Below are 21123 nucleotides of genomic sequence, written 5' to 3' on the forward strand. Positions count from 1 at the left end.
TTTCCTGTAGCTCTTTATAGAATAATATCTATGTCTTTGTCCAATTGCTTTTCTCTGGACTCCTACAAGGATAATTTTCCTCATATTAAAATGTCAAATTCAATAAGACTGTGGTTACCAAGAAGCAGTTGCATTATTCAAAAATCTATTCATTATTAATCATACAGGCCAAAGCAGCATCAGGAGGATGATTAAGAAATGGAATTCAGGAAAATCTCAGCAGAGACCAAAGCTTTGATAATACCTTCATTAAATAATATCATGAATCCTCAGTGATATTGAGGACTTATCATTAGTATATAAGAGGTACCCAATATGGTCTTAAATCTTTCAATATAATTTTACACATGTACTGACCTTTTATTTGGCACATTAGTCAATTAAACGAGTAATTACACTGTACACTGTACATTGTATGTGCAAATACCAATGTGCAGTCTTCACTGCCAAGATGCCAATAATAGTAATATTTTCCTGATAAAAGTATTGCTTACTTGGTGATAACAAGCTCTTATGACATTCCTTCTGATCTTAAACTTGTTATAAAAGTCTTCACAATGTCAGAGAAGTAAACATCCATTTCTGAGTCTCTGATGGAGCTAATGGATCTGATAATTTTCTGCTTCTTAGAAGGCTGTCATTTTTAATGGTAGTTTTGGCAGATTACTTTGTGCCAAAGTGAAGAGACACTGTCTGGCTAACAGCCATGAGACAGGAGTAGAAAAATAAATCTGACATTATGAGACTTAACTCATTTTTTTGACAACAATTAGCTCAAGAGCCAATTTGCTAATTGCACAAATCGGTCTGTGCTTGGTACAACTCGAACCACTTCCCCAGTGGCAAAACCTGGAAGTGTTGTTAAACATATGGGCATGTGAGAGCTCCAGTTTCCGAGTGTAATGTCAACAGAATGGCACCAAAAGTGAATTGTATTCTTTCTTGTAAATGATGTCATACATTCAGCAGGAATGCACCTTTTATTTACCGTACCCCATAACTTAAACCCATCAGTGGAGTAATTGTGTAATTTTAGTATGAAAATGCAACCTCTGAATCACGCTTATCATTGCTCAATCATGTGAACATGATTACTTTATGGCTTCCATGGGACCAGATCCTGCATCTCTACCAGTAGCACTAGAAGGAAAGGAGAACGCATCTAAATTGATGCATAAATGTCTTTAATTCGGCAGAATGGGGTCAATTTCAGGTAAAAGCAACATGTTGGTTCCATGTGTGATTGTGTTTTAATGACTGAATGCTCTTTTGTTTTGGAGTTAGTGGCTGTCGTCACACATTTTTGTGATGTGTGAAAAACAGCTTTATTGTCTAGCTAACAAAAGCTGTCCTTCTTTGACCACCTCCTCTTGCCTCGCTGAGATAACATGAAGCATCAATCAACCTAAAACAATACTTTAGGTAACACAGTCATAAAGTAGACATCAGATTCATAAAAGTTACTCTTATGTACCCTAATGCAATGACAATAGTAGCAGAAGGAATGGTTGAATCACATCTGCATGTGTTAGATTCTATTTACCCTCACAGATGTCCGATGGCACAGATGTCTCCAGTGTAATGCACCAGACCATTGCCATCATCGTTGGATATTTTAGCTAAATGCATTCTGCCTTGTTATAAGTCAGACAGCAAAGTCAGCATGTTCCCAATCTCTCCTGCTTGTTCCATCTGAATATGGTGGCATGATGTTTTAACTAATGACTTCTGCTAAGAGGACCATTGTAATTGGCAGGGTGATACAAGTGGGCATAAGCAATATTTTACGGTGCACATGATTTGCCAGATAGACAGAATCAAGATGATGTGGATTAAAAGCTCTTTACATCCAAATAGGAAGTAGCTGTAATGCAGATTTTGGAAGAGTTTGACACTCTGACAAGCAGCAATAAAATACATTTGCATAATTCAGATTTATGAAGCAGGACCAGACAGAGGGCAATTACTCTGGAGTCATTTGACACATAACAAGTCTTTTTTCTTACAGACATATTCAATTGCATCTGTAATGATCCATGACAAATGTGCTGTAATTAAAACCAAATTATTATTGAGAATATGATGTTATTATTGTGGTGGTATTATTATTATGGTTTAAATAAACTGTATTTGGAGTCCTTGGGACCAATCTAGACCAACAAAGTAACACATAAAGTGACATGTTGTTCATCATTTTTGACACATTAATAAGCAAACAAATTACAGTGACACTTGGATGGATTGATGAGTAAAGATTAGGTGTAAACTCTATTCTCTTATACGCAGTAAACATTTCCTGAAGTAAACGTGTCTTGTTTTAGCTAGGGCTAGGGCTTGCGAACCCTTAGGGGTTCTTGAGAGAACTTCATGGGGTTTGTGAGAGAGTGAAGAGCTTATGTACAAAAAAGATTTACGTAATTAATCGAATTTTAGAAACATTTATGGATAATTCCCAAAGCTGAATAAAATCTATTATAAACTACTCCGAGAGTCCTAACTGAATTACTTTTATTATCTGCAATGCAAACTGCAAAGTTATAAATTAACATTAGAGTCATTAACCTGACATTGTTTACCCTGCAGTACTGAAAAGCAATAGGTGATAGCTGTACCTCATTGGGCTGTTAACTGCTTGTGGGTTGGTTCAGTTCACTGCAGAAAACAACCGGTTGACGGAGGCTTCTGCTGGGTCTTAAAGGTTTCGTTTAGATGGCCAGCTACTATTTCCTTACACTGCATGGCTACCTACAATTTTAAAATATAATATTGCATTTCCTAAAAAATATTTCTAGAAGTAAGGGGGACATGACTTTGTTAAGTCTATGAAAAGTCATTTTAACATTATTGAACATGAAAATATTCAAATGTACATTTTTGTACAAAAAGCTTTAGCTTACAAAAATGTTTGGGAACCCCTTAGCTAGAGCAACTGGACATCCAAAAAATTTTTGAATTTCAGATGTTGTAAAACACCTTCACAACAGATTCCCAGGCAATTTTGATGTACTTGACTTTCTTTCTCTTTTATTTCATTCGAATTTTGGATAAATCCGTGTCAGTTTTCTATAGATTTCTGTGAGCACAGGTTGTGTGTGGGCCTGGTCATAAACTCAATGTGTAATGATAATGTACTGCAGAATTCACATATAATTCTTTGACCTCATAAATGTGGAGCAAATATTTATGAGGAGCATGCAATCTTGCTGAATACCACAAAGAACTGTGATGTGGAAAGAAAAGGGTGAAGGTTTTGTAATCAGTGCAGTTTGACCTCCGAGGTCTGTCTAAATAATACATCACTCTGCATCTGTCCCCTCTCAGCACACACAAACACAGCATATCTACAACTGTACACTGACCAATGCGCAAACTTACAGCATTAGCAAACACTGACTTTGAAGAGAGAGCATGTTTGTTGCTGGGAGATGATTGGGTAGTACGAGTGCCATCTTCAAATTCTGCAAGATGCAAAACTGCCAAAATATGCCATAGTCTCATCCCCTAGTATCAGAGGTTGCTTTGATGCAGCTTTGGTTCTGTTTAACCGAAATGCCACATTGAAGCCACCTTAAAGGAACAGTCCAACAAATTGTAATTCTCTCATCATTAACTCTCATAATGATATCTCAGGTGTGTATGACTTTCTTTCTTCACCAGAACACATTTGAAGAAAAACTGAAAAATATCTTAACTCAGCTGGATGAAATCACTTTTGGTGCGAAAAAAGATAAATATTTAAGAAATGTGTAACTATAAACAAACGCTTCCGAGTAACTACATAACACTGCAGAACGAAAGCATGATTTAGAGTTTAAAATGTACTTATATATTGATATTTTTTAACCAGATGTGATCGTGTCACTTTAGAATATATTCATTTAACCGCTGGAGTCGTACTGATGACGTGTATGCTGACTGTGTGGGATTTTTGGTCTGATCTCAATCCACTTGCATTTTAAGGACCTACTGAGCTGAGATATTTTTCTATTTTTCTTCAAATGTGTTCTGCTGAAGAAAGAAAGTCATACACACCTGGGATATCATGAGGGTGAGTTAATGATGAGAGAATTTTCATCATTTAAACGATTGTTTTCTACATACTTGCCGACTAACAGTCGCAATCCATTTGATATATTGTGATACTGTACGTCGTTATAAACCTATTGAATCGTGACGCAGTTGCTCTTTCCCAGCCCTGGTACATAATGTAGATAGCTTTGGCAAATTTTATTTTGGAAAATTCTGAATTCGAATTCTGCTCAATTATACATGCGTGTGATTTGAAGCTGACCTGTGTCAAATTCTTATTTGATATATTTGCATTATGATTCACATACTGTCCGTATTTCAGATGAGACGTTAAACCGAGGTCCTGACTGTATGTGGCCATTTAAAATCCCAGGACACTTCTCGAAAAGGGTAAAAGTGTAACCCCAGTATCCTGGCCAAATTTCCCCCATAGTCCCTTCTCAATCATGGCCTCCTAATAATCCCATCCATTAATTGGCTGTATCACTCTACTCTCTCCTCTCCACCAATAGGTGTGTGGTGAGCGTACAGGTGCACTATGGCTGACGTTGCATCATCCAGGTGGATGCTGCACACAGGTGGTGGTTCAGGAGAGTCCAACTATACTATGTAAAGTATAGTTGGATATACTATGTATTGAGTGCCTAGAAAAGCACTATATCAATGTAAGGAATTATTCATTCGTATTATTACTGTATACTAATGTGGCTGGGCAGAGGGCAGGGCCGGGTCGTGATCCTACACACCCGGTCCCGTATTAGGCTAATCAAGCCTCCGAGAGGGATAAAGGTCGACTGCAGAGGATCGTGTGGGAGAGAGAGATCGTTTACGGACATGTCCGTCATATGTGTGTGTTTGTCTTTTGTTTAAGTTGTTAATTAAAATATTATTTACATTGTCAAGCCGGGTCTCACCTCCTCCTTTCCATTGACTGCTTTACAACTGTATATTAACATATGGCAAATATTTCAAAACACAAATCAAGCACTTGTGTAGAAACACAGCCTAAACTCTTGGCACCTCTCACATCTCAAACAATTCCGTTTCAATGCAAATTCTTTGTCATAGTCTCATTTCCTTCAACCTTTAGCTTATTGGTTGCATCCAATAGAGTTTTCCTTTATTATTAACCTTGCATCGTCTCTCTGTAACTCTTTTATTGTTCCCTTCTTTTCAGAATAGTGACATTACCATAACTAAGGGTTGATAATCCTGTGTGTAAGCAGTTTAATGTTGCGTGTAATTCTATTCTCACCTCAATAATTTCTCTCAATATCCTCCTTTTTCTTCTTTTATGCTAAATGAAATGATGAGGTTCATTACACATATCGCTGCAGTTTCGAGATGAAATGTCCACTTAGGGGCGTTAATGCGTTAAAGCGTAAAGGTTAACACTCTATGCAGTTTTAAAGTTGCTCTCAGTAAGTTTTTAGCTGGCTCTGAATCATCCCATATGTCCCAGTACTTGTGGTTTTGTACTCTATACTGACATCTGTCGTCCTGGATGCTTGAAGTATGTTTACTAAGTGCAGCCACTTTACACCGAAGATGTTTGTCTATCTTCTTTTTTGTTACATTTAGTCCGTGTTTTTTCTCCATCTCATACTACAGATATCCCTGTTATTGACATTCTTTGGTCAAATGAATTACTGTATTGTGCTCGTGATTGCCGTTTGATGTTGAGCGTTTATCTGTGATCCAGGAATGTTGGTTATTCATGTTTTTGAGACGTTGCAGACATTAAAGCTGATTTTCTGTAAAGCTGCTTTGGAGTAATGTGTATTGGGAAAAGCACAAATGAAAAAACTATTCAAATGCAACTTATTTGACTTGATTAGTCTTGTGTTACAATGTTTTTTCTACTTTTTCTCATTGTTCTCTCTTTGCACATTCAAACAAACAAATGACAGTCAGTGCTGAAGCATATGACCAATCAGAAATTAGCATAATATATTCTGATTCAAAGTATTGTCCAATCACTGCCAACCGTGTTCAAATAAAGTTCATCATCATAAATTGTAAATCTATGTACTGATCATCATTGTCTGCCAAACATGTTGAGTGGACCAAACATCATCTGCAGCCTGAAACTGAACTTTTGACCGGATGATATGAGTGAATTCACTTAGCTGCATAGGAAAGCTATAGCATGCTCCCTTGCTCCTTATTAAGTTAGTGACTCCAGTTTCTTGTCTGTCTGCACTGGTCTCAGAACTGCTTAAAATGTTTTAGTTTCATCCTAGCTCTGTATAAAGCCTCTAAAAGCAACATTTTACATCTTTTGGAAGTACCCATTGATTCTCAGTGTAATAATACACAGTAAATGTAGGATTCATAAGGGGAAAACAGCCCTAAAGTTCTCATCTGCGGTCATTGTGTTTAACAGAGTTCCGTTGAGCGTATAGCAAAGACAAAACATAATGTACACGCATGAGGTCGTACGGGTCACACAAGGATAAAGTGAGCATGTTCTTATTACTGTCATTATTAGTGTCAGTGTTAGTAACTTGTGCGGACAGTGCCCGGAGTCTTTTGCGCTGTCTCCATGTTTATATACTGTATATCTCCTGTTGAATGCGCTGTACATTACGGAACAGCCTTTTCAGCCTTTGCTTTTACATGGAATTGAACCTGTGTGGCCGATCATGTACAGAACAGTCTTCTCAGTAATGACATAAACATCAAGATTCCTCGCACGAGCCGAAGAAGTTCCACTGATATATACAGTACATACATAGATATATAGGCTATATATATTATGGATCAGTGGAGGGTCCACCATGGGTTCAGCGGTAGTGGCAGGGAATGTACAAGACCCAGTAGTGTTGTGTGGTGTGCCAGTGCTAGAGAACTACTGGTTTACTTAAGCTTCAGAACACAAGGTGATGTCACATTCATTTCCAAACGGTAGTACTGTGATCACGGTGGCACCATAACAACCGCTGTATGTACAGTGGTTAACATTCCCAAAAAGCATGTGGTACTCGAGCTGATCTCCATGACAGTTGTGTGTTGTGTCCCGTGTGCCCAAACAACGCATCCTAACAACATGAATGGTATCGTAATACACAGTTAGTATTGTACCGTACATATTAAGGTAACTATCGTGACATTGCAACACTAGATCACCTATGATTCACATGATAGGTAAGAATCATATTCTGGATGTAATCATCCACCTGGATGATGCAATGGCAGCCATAGTGCACCTGTACGCTCACCACAAACCAGCTATTGGTGGAGAGGAGAGAGCAGAGTGATATAGCCAATAAATGGATGGGGATTATTAGGAGGCCATGATTGAGAAGGGACTATGGGGGAAATGCGAGGTGATATGGTATGCCATGCTATTGCCTATTTATGATATGGGTAAAGAAACACATCTAAGCTTGCTGAAAATTGAGTCTGACTCCACTTTTAGAAATGTTATTCATTGACAAGTGACAAGCTGTGGCTCAGGTGGTAGAGTGGGTTTTCCACTAAGCGCAGGGTTGGTGGTTCGATTCCTGGCCCACACCACATGCTGAAGTGTCCTTGGGCAAGACACTGAACCTCAAGTTGCTCCCAATGGCAGCTCTGCTGTCATTGGTGTGTGAATGTGTGTGTGAACAGGTGAATGATTCACAGCTTAAAGCACTTTGAATACCGTTAAGGTTAAAAAGGCGCTATATAAGTGCAGTACCATTTACGCAAGAGCACGATTTGTCATAGTCAATGTGTTGTACTGAATTAACCAGCTGAATGAGAACTGAGATCTGCACAGCAGGCAGTGCATTTTGACTGCTTTTTATTTAATTAAATCACAGTCCTGGGTAATCACACTGGGTCATATTGATTAATCGTCCTAACCAAGATTTTCACCAAAAGCAAATGTGAGATCATGGAGCATTAACCTTAAAAACCTAATTTGTGTTTTCTAGTTTTAAATAAACAAACCAATGTCCCCTCCCTTAATCCTAAACCCAGGGCTGGACTGGTAATCTGGCATACCGGGCATTTTCAGGGGCGTACTGGCCATCGGGAGAACCGAGCGAAACGGGTCAAATGGGCCGCGATAAGCTAAAACATTCCGGCGCATTATGCAGAACGGACCACAAAACGTCACCATGATATGCAGAAAAGGACAGCGAACACCGCCCCCATTTTAGAATGGCCTGTCACACTAGCTTGTGTCCCAGTGTCACTATCAGTCATCAACTATGCAGAGTTGAAAAATTTGATAAAACTTGCGTAAGAGATTAATCTAAAATATCACGGCTGTTCTAATCTCTTGCTTTTACTGTCTGACATCCAAGCACCACATCAGACTAATGCATACTACAGTAGGAGTGATACATTACTGTGTAAATGTACACTAAGGTTTCAGCGCTTGTACTTACTGCTTGAGGTTTCAATTTAGTCTAAGTGGTAGTGGCATCTAAATTGAAGTAGAATGTTATGAAACGGAGTGCATCACAAATCAGTTCAGCCTGGCCTTCAGATGTGACAGATGACAACTCAAATCTATATGTATGTTGATACAAAGCTTAAAAGAATAGTTCAACCAAAAAGTAAAGTTCTGCATTTAATCTGCCTCAAGTCATTTCAAATCTGTTTGCTGTTTTTTTTTCCTCTGAGATACATGAATATAGAACTTTTTGTAGAATTGTTATGCAGCTCTTTTCATCCAGTGATTGTGGGCTACCAAGCTACAAAGAGCACACAAAAAACATCATATAAGTTGTCCAAATGACTAATATTTACAACGCTATCTTCCAAGGTTCTGAAGTTACATGATAGCTTTGCATATAATTCTTCATCTGCACCAAAGCTTTTTGTATTCAGGTTTGAATTGAAAAGAAGGTGAGTAAATCACTTATTTTTTTAATCATATACACAGCAGAACTTGAGTTTGTATTCTTTATGTTTGGTGCTGTAAAACATCACAAAGGCATCATTACCTGTGCCAAGATTCATGGTAAATGGTCTGCACTTATATAGCACCTTTTTAACCTTAATCGTATTCAAAGCGCTTTACACTGTGACACATTCACCCATTCATACACCAATGGCTGCCATGCAAGGTGCCAGCCTGCCATTGGGAGCAACTTGTGGTTCAGTGTCCTGCTCAAGGACACTTCAGCATGTGGAGTCGTGTGGGCCGGGATTCAAACCACCAATCCTGCGATTAGTGGCCGACCCACTCTACCAACTGAGCCACAGCCACCCCATAAATTCATTCAGATTCATAAAGAATGTTTCTTCATGCTAATGTCTACTTTGTCATTATAAAAATCACAACACCATATCCACAGTGAAATGGCGTCTCTGTAAGCTCGATAAACTTCTGTTTCTATTCTGTTTACTCTGATCAATTTTACTGGCTCTCTAATGGTGAAGTGAGTTCAGAGCTCCTTTATCGGACGGCAACAAAACTTAAAATTTACTTGGGAATGTGATGAACCTTGAGCCGTGATGTGATGACTGATATAGTTAATGCAGCGTGTTTATGAGCTTAAAATATGAACAAAAATTGTATTTGTCATACACATTGGTACTGTTCAAACTTACAATAAAACAAAAGAAAAAACACTGCATGGTCTAAAGTATGTGGACACCCAAACACCTAGCCCCTGTGTGCTAATACATTTAAGTGAGGACAGGTGACCGACAGCAAAAACATGCTGATATGATAATGTGCTAATGAACACACTTCTTTAGCATTGTAACAAGGTACAAGGGAAAGGAGGAGGTGAGAACCGGCTTGACAATATAAATAATAATTTAATAGTAAACTTAAACAAAAAGACAAACACAAGCACATTCCAGGCAGCTGCCCGTAACTCTCTCTCTCTGGAACTGCCGCCTCCGAAAAGGCCAACACGGAGCGACAGCGGGAGAGAGGAGAGAGAAAATAAATTACACGGCGGTTCTCCGATATGCTGTAGCTTGGTCCTCGGCCACTCCATGGTTCTCCCGCTCAAGGCGGTCAGCCAGGAGCCACTCCTCCCCTCGCGGTCAGCGGCCATTCCCCCGCTCTCAGGCAGCCGGGCTCCTCCGTCCCCCAGCGGATGGGCATGGCTGCTCCGTTGGGGTGGATGGTAGTGGCGAGGACTCTACTACAGCGCATCCCTCCTCCTTCCCGGGTTGCAGCACCAGTGTAACACAGTTAAAGGGAAAGGAGGAGGCGAGAACCAGCTTAACAATATAAATAATAGTTTAATAAAATGTAATAATCATAAAAGGCAAACACATGCTGGACAGCTGCCCGTAACTCTCTATCTCTCTGGAACTGCCGCCTTTATACTGCGGCCTTTATCCATCTCAAGGGCTTGATTAGCCTGATTAGCATCACGATCTGGCCCCGCCATCCTCCCTTCCACAAGCCTATTTAAAGTGACTTCGCTCACTTCGGTGAGCGATTCTACCGAAGTACCGGTACTTTTGACAACACTGTTAGCTGATATAGGCAAACACGTTAATTTGAAGAAAGGGTCACCTTGCAACAAATAGCATTACCTTTTATAGCATTATCCTAATAACAAACCCTCATTGGTGCTAAATAGAAGTATTAATATCATACAAGAACCTTAATGAACCAGCTTTTTTGATAGTGTGGACCAGTGACCTTTGCATTTCTCCAAATGTAGATAAAGCAAAGAAACGTGAACAAAACAGACTGAGCAACATACAGTTGAGAAATGTCCAGAAAAATCTCAGTCAACAATGTAGTCAACAATGCATCCTCAAATGGATGAATGATATAAACATTGTGCCGCCGATAAGCATTTAGCAGATGTTTTATCTTATCACAGTGCCTTGCTCAAGGCCACAAAATTGGATTATAGATCATATTCATAGATCACCAATAGCAGGGATTACACCAACAACTGGGTAACCAGTTCAGATCTTTAACCACTACAACACAACCCCCAACACAAAAGTCTGAGAGAGTAAATTGTTGTCCTTTCTGATGCTATTTGTAAAATAGCCGATATACACCTGTGTCATTAGTTCAGTTTGACAACTTAGCTGGTACATTTCTTGGCAACCATAGAAGAACTGCTCATTTTTATTATTATTAATAATAATAGATGAAATCTTTTATTGATTAGTGTCTTTTATCATATTACCGTTGATACACGTGTAAGAAAAACACACCACTATGGACAGCAAACAGAGTCATTTAAATGTGAGTATGGGTGTAGTACCTGTTATATAGTAGAATATCAGGTGTCCAGATCTGATTGGATGGGAAACGGAGGGTCTGAACACCAGGATAGTTATCGGGGTTCCAGCTCAGATAGATATCCGTCCATGACTAAACACACAAAAAATATCAGCACCATTATGACATGAAAATGCATGATTTCATACAGCCGGTAAACCACAGGCACAGCTGGGGTCTGCCCAAGATACACTTATGCATGTTTACCACTGGGAAATGAGAAGACGACATACATCAACATACAACAAACGTTACACAAAAAGGCACATACAGTACATAATTACGCACACACACACACACACACACAGTGGAATATGAAACTAAAAGTGATTGAACGGTCTCCAAAATCACATGTATGACAATAATTATGGAGACCAGGCCTGTATAGTGTTTTGACATATTTGTGCTTGAACTTCACCTGATCTCTTTATATTTTTGCTACAGTTAGTTCTCTTAGTCACAGGTTTCCACCATTATAATGTGACTTTTCATCTTTTTTTGATAACTTGTGTGTTTGTATGTTCGCTGAGTGAGAAAATCCTGTTTGTGTCATCCTCACAGATCGCATTAGATCAGTCATGAGGAAAGAGGAGGTTCTGTCCTACACTTCTCTCTGTCTTTCTCTCTTTCTCTCTGTTTGTGGTTCAGATATCCCTGTGTGCTTTAATAAACGTATTCCCTGAGGCGCTGCCTTGCTTTCTGCTGAACCGATAGCTTGCCTGGCGCTGGCAGTTGGGGAATGTGTGCCACACATAATTAATCTATCCACTGAAATGCTCTTGGAACACACACACAGTTTCCATGTCAAATAAAAGCACAGGAGAAAAACTACAGAATTAGTCTAGAAATCTAGATCTCAACACACCTGTCTCTCTCTCTCTCTTTCTCTCTCAGCCTTTATCTCAATCACAAACCCAGATGTTTTATGCTACAATGAACACGTGCCAAACATCTGTGGACCACACATTATCAAATCAAAGAATGTTTTTCTTTAAGTCAGTCTGTGGGTGTTCACCTGTGCAAGATCTGTCTCTAGACAGACTTGGCACTTGGGATGCCTACTGGTCTGAATGTTGAGTTCAAAACCAGAGCAGGCCCATTGTGGAATATTTCTTATCCAGCTCAATTTCATGGTTAAGTGCTCGGTTGGCTAAACTCACGCATTATTGCTGATGAGGTCAATAAAGGTGAATTCTAGCCGAGAAATGTTTTAAACAGACAAAAACATATTTTAAAAGCACCAACTGGTGCCAATTGTGAGCTTACACACACATTTATGAACATGCTTTTTATGAAATTTCACACTTGCTTGCTTTTGAGCTGTTTATGTGTTTGGCTAATGTATTTAATGTGCTTTCACTGTGCAGCTTTAGTGGGTCTGGGCATTTTAGTAATTAGTAATTAGTTTGACATATACTATTTCTCAGCATGGACGCTTTCAAATAAGCAAAGTAATATACAGGATTGTTTCGGATGTAGAACTGGACCGCTGAGGAATACAGATACCATTGCTCATTTTAAAGTACTCGTGCGAGGTGAAAAATGCTCAGCAACCTCACATGATTAGCAATATTCATAGCCTATTTTATTAACCCATTCTCAAGTCTGAGTCATCAAAACTGCAGCATTTAGGCAGCAATATCACCCTGTAGCTCTTGCCTGTTTGCCCACTAAAGCTAAGCAGGGTTGAGCCTGGCCAGTACCTGGATGGGAGACCAAGGTTGCTGCTGGAAGTGGTATTAGGGAGGGTGCTCACCCTATGGTCTGTGTGGGTCCTAGTGCCCCAGTATAGTGAGGGGAACACTATACTGTAAAAAGGCATCATCCTTTGGATGAGATGTTAAACCAAGGTCCTGACTCTCTGTGGTCATTAAAAATCCCAGGACACTTCTTGTAAAAGAGTAGGGGTGTACTGGCCAAATTCCCCCCATTGGCCCCTATCTATCATGGCCTCAAATTAATCTCATCCCTGAATTGGCTACATCACTCTACTCTCTCCTCCCCACCAATAGCTGGTGGTGTGTGGTGGGTGTTCTGGTGCACTATGGCTGCCGTCGCATCATCATCCCTATGCTATATAAATGTAAGGAATTATTATTATTATTATTATTAATAAATAATGAGGTAGGCCTTTTTTTGTTTGTTATAGCCATTGATTAATAGATGTGCGATATATAAAGATGTTATTAAAGATTATGAGCTTCAATAACGTCCTAATGTCATTATAATATGTGGTCATCACTCACTTCTATTCAAAGTTCATCCAGCCCTTTTTATTGTTGAAAGACATTGACCAACCGAATGAAAAATGTGCCCCCTCCTCTCATTCAGCCAGTCAGCAGATCCTTGTTCACGAACCTGTTTCATTCAGTTCGCTCACAAGCATTCATATAACCGACTTCTAGTTCAGTGAAGGGGTGTATTCGTTCAGTGGGTCAAACCAATGCAGCGTCTCTACTTTCTTCGAAGGCTGAGGAAAGCACATCTCCCAACCCCCATCCTCACTACATTCTATAGAGGGACTATTGAGAGCATCCTGAGCAGCTGCATCACTGCCTGGTTTGGGACTTGCACCGTTTCGGACCGCAAAGCCCTGCAGAGGATAGTGAGGACAGCTGAGAAGATCATTGGGGTCTCTCTTCCCTCCATCAAAGACATTTACAAAAAACACTGTATCCGCAAAGCAACCAGCATTGTGGACGACCCCACACACCCCTCACACAAACTCTTTACCCTCCTCCCGTCTGGCAAGAGGTACCGAAGCATTCGGGCCCTCACGGCCAGACTGTGTAACAGCTTCTTCCCCAAGCCATCAGACTCCTCAATACTCAGAGACTGGTTTGACACACACGTGTCCTGAGTTGCACTTTAATAACTGTCACTTTATAACTGTCTGCTACCTCAATAACTGCTATGTGCATAGAACATTATCTCATAGTATGTTATGTTTACATTTTTAGAAACTGTCATCTTTTTGCACTACTGAGTACTGGTCGGCGCTGCACTGTCTATTGTCCTGTTCATTGTCAGTAATTTGTTGTACTGTCCTGTACTTTTTGCACATGTTTGCACGTGCACTTTATATAGGTATATATAGGTAGTTTATATAGGTATTTTATTTCGTTGTGTAGTCTCATGTGGTCCTATGTTGGTCCTTTGTTGTTTTTATGTAGCACCATGGTCCTGGAGGAACGTTGTCTCGTTTTGCTGTGTACTGTACTAACTGTATATGGTTGAAACGACAATAAAAACCACTTGACTTGACTTGACTTGATATGCTGTTTTACAGCCAGTGCTCTAATGCTATTGGCCTACACTATAGTCATTATTTAAAAGCAGGACAACGCAACACAAATGGAAATAGCATGTTTTGTATTACATTTTCAGTTGTAAATTTAAGTGGTTCATTTGATCCAAAAAAGCAGATGAGATAAAAGATTATTGTCAACATTTTTCTTCAGATGGGAGGAGGCCTCGGGGAAGACCCAGAACTAGGTAGAGAGATTATATCTCCACACTGGCCTGGGAACGCCTCTGGGTCCCCCAGTCAGAGCTGGTTAATGTGGCACGGGATAGGGAAGTTTGGGGCTCCTTGCTGGAGCTGCTGCCCCCGCGACCCGACTTCGGATAAGCAGTTGAAGATGAATGGATTTTTCTTTTTATTCTTAGTTTTATTTTCTTGTTATCTTTTATTTTATTTTAAACACTTACCATAGCTGTTTTTTGTCACAAATGAAAAAACACTTGTTTAAGTCAAAAACAACGAATTTCTCCACACTTTTCTTGTATTTAGCGTAAAAGGAAAGTTTTATACTAAATATTTAGTACATTTACTAAAACTCATTTAGCCCATATTTTAGGCCACATTCATAAAAGCAGGAAATGCTAAATGTGCTATGCTTAGTAAAAAGACATATTATCCTGCACTTAATATACCTAGTCAAGCTCACCCTCACATGTGAAGTCTACAATGTCTCCACTGCTGATCTTTTTCATTTTTCATACCTCTGCTGACATTAAAGCAGTGCATATTGCTGGCTTTATCTTGAGATATGAAGACAGATGTTTGTCATGTTACAGTGTAAAATATTCAGAGATAGAGGAATTCTGCATCGTATGGGGAATGTCACAATGGGGTTTCAGTTAAAACACCATAAATCGTGCATCCATATCCATAATTTATTCAATGACATATGCCAGTACATAAAGAATAAACCCTTGCATAGACATCACAGGTTATTGTTCTTGATGTAATTAATGTGTTATCTGTGTGGTAATATCTTGATTATACTGTTGGTCTTCTAAAATGCAGGGAATACAAATAAAGATATATGCATGAATGAATTAACAATTACTCATAAAACTACAATTAGCCATCACAATACAAGTGCTACATTCTGTAGAACTAAAACCTAATCACAATATCTTAATGACAAGACCAATCAAAAGACCTTATTACATTTCAGTCACGCAACGAAACACTGACAATAAAGGTCCCAATCTGCATGAACAAATAGCTGCTGCCATGCTCAACTACACTCTTAAATTTAAAGGGCAACTCATTAGTGGCAATGAATAGCAGCTATTGATAATAAGCGGGGCTATGATTAGAGCAGTCAGTAGGATTTTCTTCATACAGCATTACTTTACCTTAGTTTTACAGGATTTACTTTTCACTTGAGACATATCTAACTACCGACTGCACCTAGAGTATATATAAGATTTAAGTTGTGCCAGTGTAACCGGTCCAGCTCGACCCACTTCGAACGGGACTCAAACCGGCATCTCTGGCATTGGAGGTAGGCGTGCTAACGAGGATGCTAAAAGCTACAGGCCCTAGTGTCAGTCGCTAGTGTACGTCTTGAGGCCAGGAGAGTGAGGTTTACACATACCGCACAGTTATCACGTACCAGCTGGCTCCCGTTACACTCGCCCCCTAAAGATCATTACCATCTGGGTCACGGCACCACCGTAACTGGTACTGCTCGACCCACTCTGAGTGGGATTCAAACCGGTGTCAGCCAGCATGGGAGGAGGGTAAAGGCTACAGCCTCTAGCGTCAGTGGCTAGTGCGCCTCTTGAGGCCAGGGAAGTAAGGTTTAGATGCACTGCACAGCTATCACGTACCAGCTGGCTCGCGTTGCACCAGCTGCTAAAGTAATTCAAACAGCCATGTACTTTCAAACTTTCAAAGTACTGCCTTATACGGAAGCACAAAGATAACATTCGGATGCCCTTCCCATCAGTCTATTGATGCCAAAGGTTTCTCCTTGAAAGCAATGTGTTTGCCGGTGTAGTGCCAAATTTTGACTCCCTTTTATCCTTATGCTTAGGGGTAGGTGCGGGATGGGCTTTAGAGGTAGGGACCAATAAGGTTAGGGTTAGGGGTGGGAGTAAGAGTGGGCTTTAGAGATAAGGGCCAATCAGGTCACGGGGAGTCAGAATCAGGTGGGCAGTCCGATTTCAGCACAACAGACACAACAGTCTTGTAGGAAAACAGACAAAGAAGGCTGCATTTGGCATCTACATATTGACGCGCAGGGCTCTTGCACAAGCATCAGTATTTTACCCATTGGTAGTGAGAATTTTATGAGTTCACATGTTCACAAAAATTTGGTTTGCTATACTGTCCGCTGGACTTCTTAAAGCTTCAGCACACTTAAGCCACTTAATTAAACCACAAACCATCCCATGAAAAACACACCCTCTCTCCATAACCCCACCCTTTAAAGGCATGTGATAAAATGTTTGATAGGCAGGGAAGCTTCCCAACTTATCTGTTTTGCTAACACAAGCAGGCCACTTTTCTTTTTTTCCTTTTTTTATAGGGCTGTCACAAACAATTGTAATTTGTCAGGACACTTATTTCTGTAATATCTGTCAAGCAGAAGGGACATTTTATGTGTGATAAATTGCTTGAGTTGGTGTGTTGGAGTGTTGCTGGAAGAATTGTCAAAGGAGTAACGTAATGAGGTGTTTATATATTTAATAATATAGTTTGTTTCTATATATTATCCTCCAGCATTTCATTTAGAATTCTATATAATTGTTCACTGTGAAATGTGTATATGCGATAAAACAGCCTGTTTGAGTGCACTAGGGAATGGACGCCTTAAACAGGCCATTCCAAATGAAAACAGCCCAAATGATTAAGTCAGAAAGAACATTATAAGTCAAGCTCCTAGACAAAGACTTGCTCCTCACTCCAGGCTGTAATTGTAGTTGCAAATCTGATGGATTTGGCAAAGGGGCCATGACATAAAACTCAGCCATTGCAATCCCGCTATCTTGTTTCTCTGAGGTTTGAAAACTTTGATACCATCACCCGTGAGTCATGCGACAGGATCAACTAATTAAAATTTCAAATAATATGGCTGTTTTCTGGGCCTTTCAGGGAGGTGTCTGAACAATGAACATTTGAGGAAGATGTGTCACTGAGCAGCATAAATGAGCAGAACAGGAAGTCATGGACTGCCATGTTTACCAAAATGACGGTGTGGGTCACATACATACACGATACATGTGGGCAGTTAACATGAGAACAAATATAAAAACCTTACATTATTGTTTGCCTTCATAATAATTTATAAAGGGCTTCATAATTGACTTATAAAACATTTACAAATGCATTATAAATCAATGATATGTAGTTATAACAACATTAAAAGGGCGGCTTTCATGCAATACCTACCAAATAGTGAGGATTTTTATCTCATTTTTATACATGTATTCATTCGTTATTCAAAATGTTGCAAAAATAGCCTATTATTGTGAGATTAATAGACTGAGTATGTCATGTTGCTACAGTCCGCTTTGTGTTCATATCAGTTACTGGAATGTCTTGACTGACTTGTATTGTCACTTACCTTGTCACATTGACATCTCAAGAATTGGTAGCACTTTATTTTACAGTACTTTAAGTGTACATACCAGTGGTACAAACATGGTGATTATGTTGTACCTCCAGACAAGTGTGGGGTAATGACATGCTCTTACTTATGGTATACGTACATGGTAATTTATGCAAAACTTTATTGTACTTACCAAAGGTGAATATGTGGTACCTACAAACAAATGTGGCTAATATATATTATATATATTACAAATGCTAGGGAACTGGTGCACTTTACAGCAAAATTGTTAAATTACACAGTAAATGTATTAAAAACTGTGGAGACTGTGAATCAGAATCAAGGCAAAGTATAATTACAGTCACTTGAAAAGAGAAAAACGTCATTTACAAATATTCACTTGGCAGACACTTTTTATTCAAAGCTTATTCATTCATTTAATAGCGGTTACACATCTAAAAACATTAGCGTAAGTGAACAGAGCAGTTAAAAACATCTCATAACACACTCATTTTGATGCTGTGAACTGTTTATTTACTATCGCTTTTACTATGACTTAGTAACATAAGTGAGTTAACGTTCAGCTAATAGCTTTAATTTATCTTGGAGCAAATGTGGGTGTCGTTGCAGATGTTTTATGTTTATTTGGGAATGAGGGCTTACACAGTTTAATCCAGAACATGCTCTTCTCCAGATATATGTAAAGATTATTTAAAAAAAAGAAAATAAAGAAAAACACTACATGTATCCTCTCTGGGTAACTCGTGTCACTACTACAAATTACCTGGCAACAACGTGTTTTATTTTGATCAAATCCCACTTAAAAGTATACAAACACACATTAGGCTTGGGAAAATAGCAAATGTGCATCAGAGTAATGGCAGCAGGGCAACAGTTGCTAAAACAGGATTGGTCAGAAGCACTTTTAAGGCGGGGCTTAGCGAAGGGTCAGTTTCTAATACTTCATACCATATAATAAATCCTAATAACCATTAAACCAAACTGAACTTTAGGTCCTCTAATGATGGCAATGTATTATTAAATGCTTCATAGGTTTCAACATTCAGATATATTTTTTATAGTTTACTAATGTTGAATAAGTGTGTTATAAAGTATTTATAACATGAGTTAAAATGGCTCACTGGCTGATATTGCATGAAAATCACCATTTATATGCATGCTGTTGTAACTGTGTATAAATGATTTATAATGCAATAACAAATTAAGTATTAGTCATTTCAGAACTCCTTTTTAAACCCTTAAAAAAGGAACATCAATGTAAAGTGTTACTAAATATTAAAACATTTAATTAATCTAGAATTTCATGACAAAGCTTTCTCTACAGTACATGTTTCATATTCATCATGCAATTCTGAGTATAATACGGAAATATAGTATTCCCTAATATGTAACCAGCATGGATTAACAGATAATAATCTCATTAAATTATTAACTTTTTTTAAATCAGATGAAAAATGCATCACTTACATTTTTAAGTGTAACAGTTTCCCAAACTACATTTTAACATACAGTCTTGATGTTATGGGTATTTAAATAAATGAACAAGCATGCATGCAGGCCAACATGAGTACAAAAAATAAATCTATGTAATATCTCACCAGCTGTAGCCAGGCGTTGGTTATTAATACCTGATTTTTTTCATCCTGGGGCAGAGAAAGAAGACAGAAAAACAGAGTCAGTATCAAATGAGGACATAAATGAAGGATTACTTTAAATTGAACAAATCTCCTTTCTGCATCTATATAATCTCAACTCTTTTTATGAATGAAGAATGTTATTCTTTTTTTGCCCTCTATGTACCATTCACTAACTATCTCTCTCATTCTCGCATCCACAAATGCACACTTTGTCTTTTGGAGCATTTCAGATAAGGCTAAAAAGACCTGCTTAGAATTTGTAAACTTGTCAGGACTGATTTCCTCACATTTCATTCAGTTTGTGTCAGGCATTATCTATTTGCCTATTGTCTTTTTACCCTTAGACAATGTAGTTGTTTTTAAATAACCACACAAACAGGGCTAGTGGAATTATTTTCAGTCTTGCTCAAGCCACAATAGTGGTTAGGTTTAGGTGTAGGTTTTAGGGTACAGACACTGGTTTTCTTTATTTAAAGCTCCAAAAACAGATGAGGTTTTAAAGGTTAAAGCTTCATATTTTTTTATTTTCTTTTTAATGACACATTTGGCTAGGTTTAGGTTAGGGAGGTAGGTAGATTTTGTTCATTTTAGAACCATTAAACTAGATAGAGCATTAACTTTAGAAAACTCATCTGTTTGAGAGAACATTTAAAGAGGTCATCATGAGATGAGGGATACATTTTTCCTTCATTTTTTGACATATAGCAGTACATTGTTCAATAAAAACACCATGTAAGTTTCAGAACGCAAAACTTCCTCCCCAATGCCAAAAAATAATTTATTGAACCCAAGCTGCAAAAACGACTTATTCCCTGCTTCTGTGATTTGGGACATTACACATGGGCTCATTAATTCATGACCGCCTTAACAGCAAACCAAAAACAACTACTTTTACATCATCACACCCTTGGCCCACCCACTGATGCTCAGTCAGAAAGCTGAAGAGGACAAGGCAGGACAGGTAGGCCAAACAAAGTGAAACATTCTGCTTCACTCGTCTTGCTGTTTTGAGTATCAACACGCCCTGAACACAACCTTGCAACCATTTGCACTATTTGTAATTGTTGCTCTATGTAAACATGCACAAGATAAATGACAACGAGTGCCGTATTTTAAGAATGGAACAAGTTCAACTTCTAAAAACACATCTCTTTCTGTTCCGTTGCACTGTTGCCACAGGCTGTTGTCAACAGACATTTAAGATGTGAGATATCACCGCTGTGAAGACCACAGTCTCTGCTTTGGCCTCTGTTGAAGCATCATAACATTAGGAATGAGTGGCTGAAGTTTAACAGTTCCTGATCGCATCAGTGCAGGATTATGTGTGTGCAGCGTGTTTCACCGTGGATTGTATTATGCGTGCATGGCATATTTTACT

At 38.8% G+C, this 21123-nt stretch overlaps 1 protein-coding gene across 1 annotated transcript in view; it reads right to left on the reverse strand.

The window, feature by feature from the left end:
• The window catches only part of LOC127651663 (neuronal acetylcholine receptor subunit alpha-7-like), a 63373-nt gene that overhangs the window by 17429 nt on the left and 24821 nt on the right, over positions 1 to 21123 (reverse strand). Inside the window, exons 3-4 of the mRNA XM_052137611.1 lie at positions 19707 to 19751; positions 11220 to 11329 (exon numbers count right to left, since the gene is read on the reverse strand). Coding sequence (XP_051993571.1) covers positions 11220 to 11329; positions 19707 to 19751 — 155 coding nt within the window. The remainder of the gene's footprint in view (positions 1 to 11219; positions 11330 to 19706; positions 19752 to 21123) is intronic.

This window comes from Xyrauchen texanus, chromosome 11 (genome assembly GCF_025860055.1).
Source record: "Xyrauchen texanus isolate HMW12.3.18 chromosome 11, RBS_HiC_50CHRs, whole genome shotgun sequence".
In the NCBI taxonomy this organism is placed as follows: domain Eukaryota; kingdom Metazoa; phylum Chordata; class Actinopteri; order Cypriniformes; family Catostomidae; genus Xyrauchen; species Xyrauchen texanus.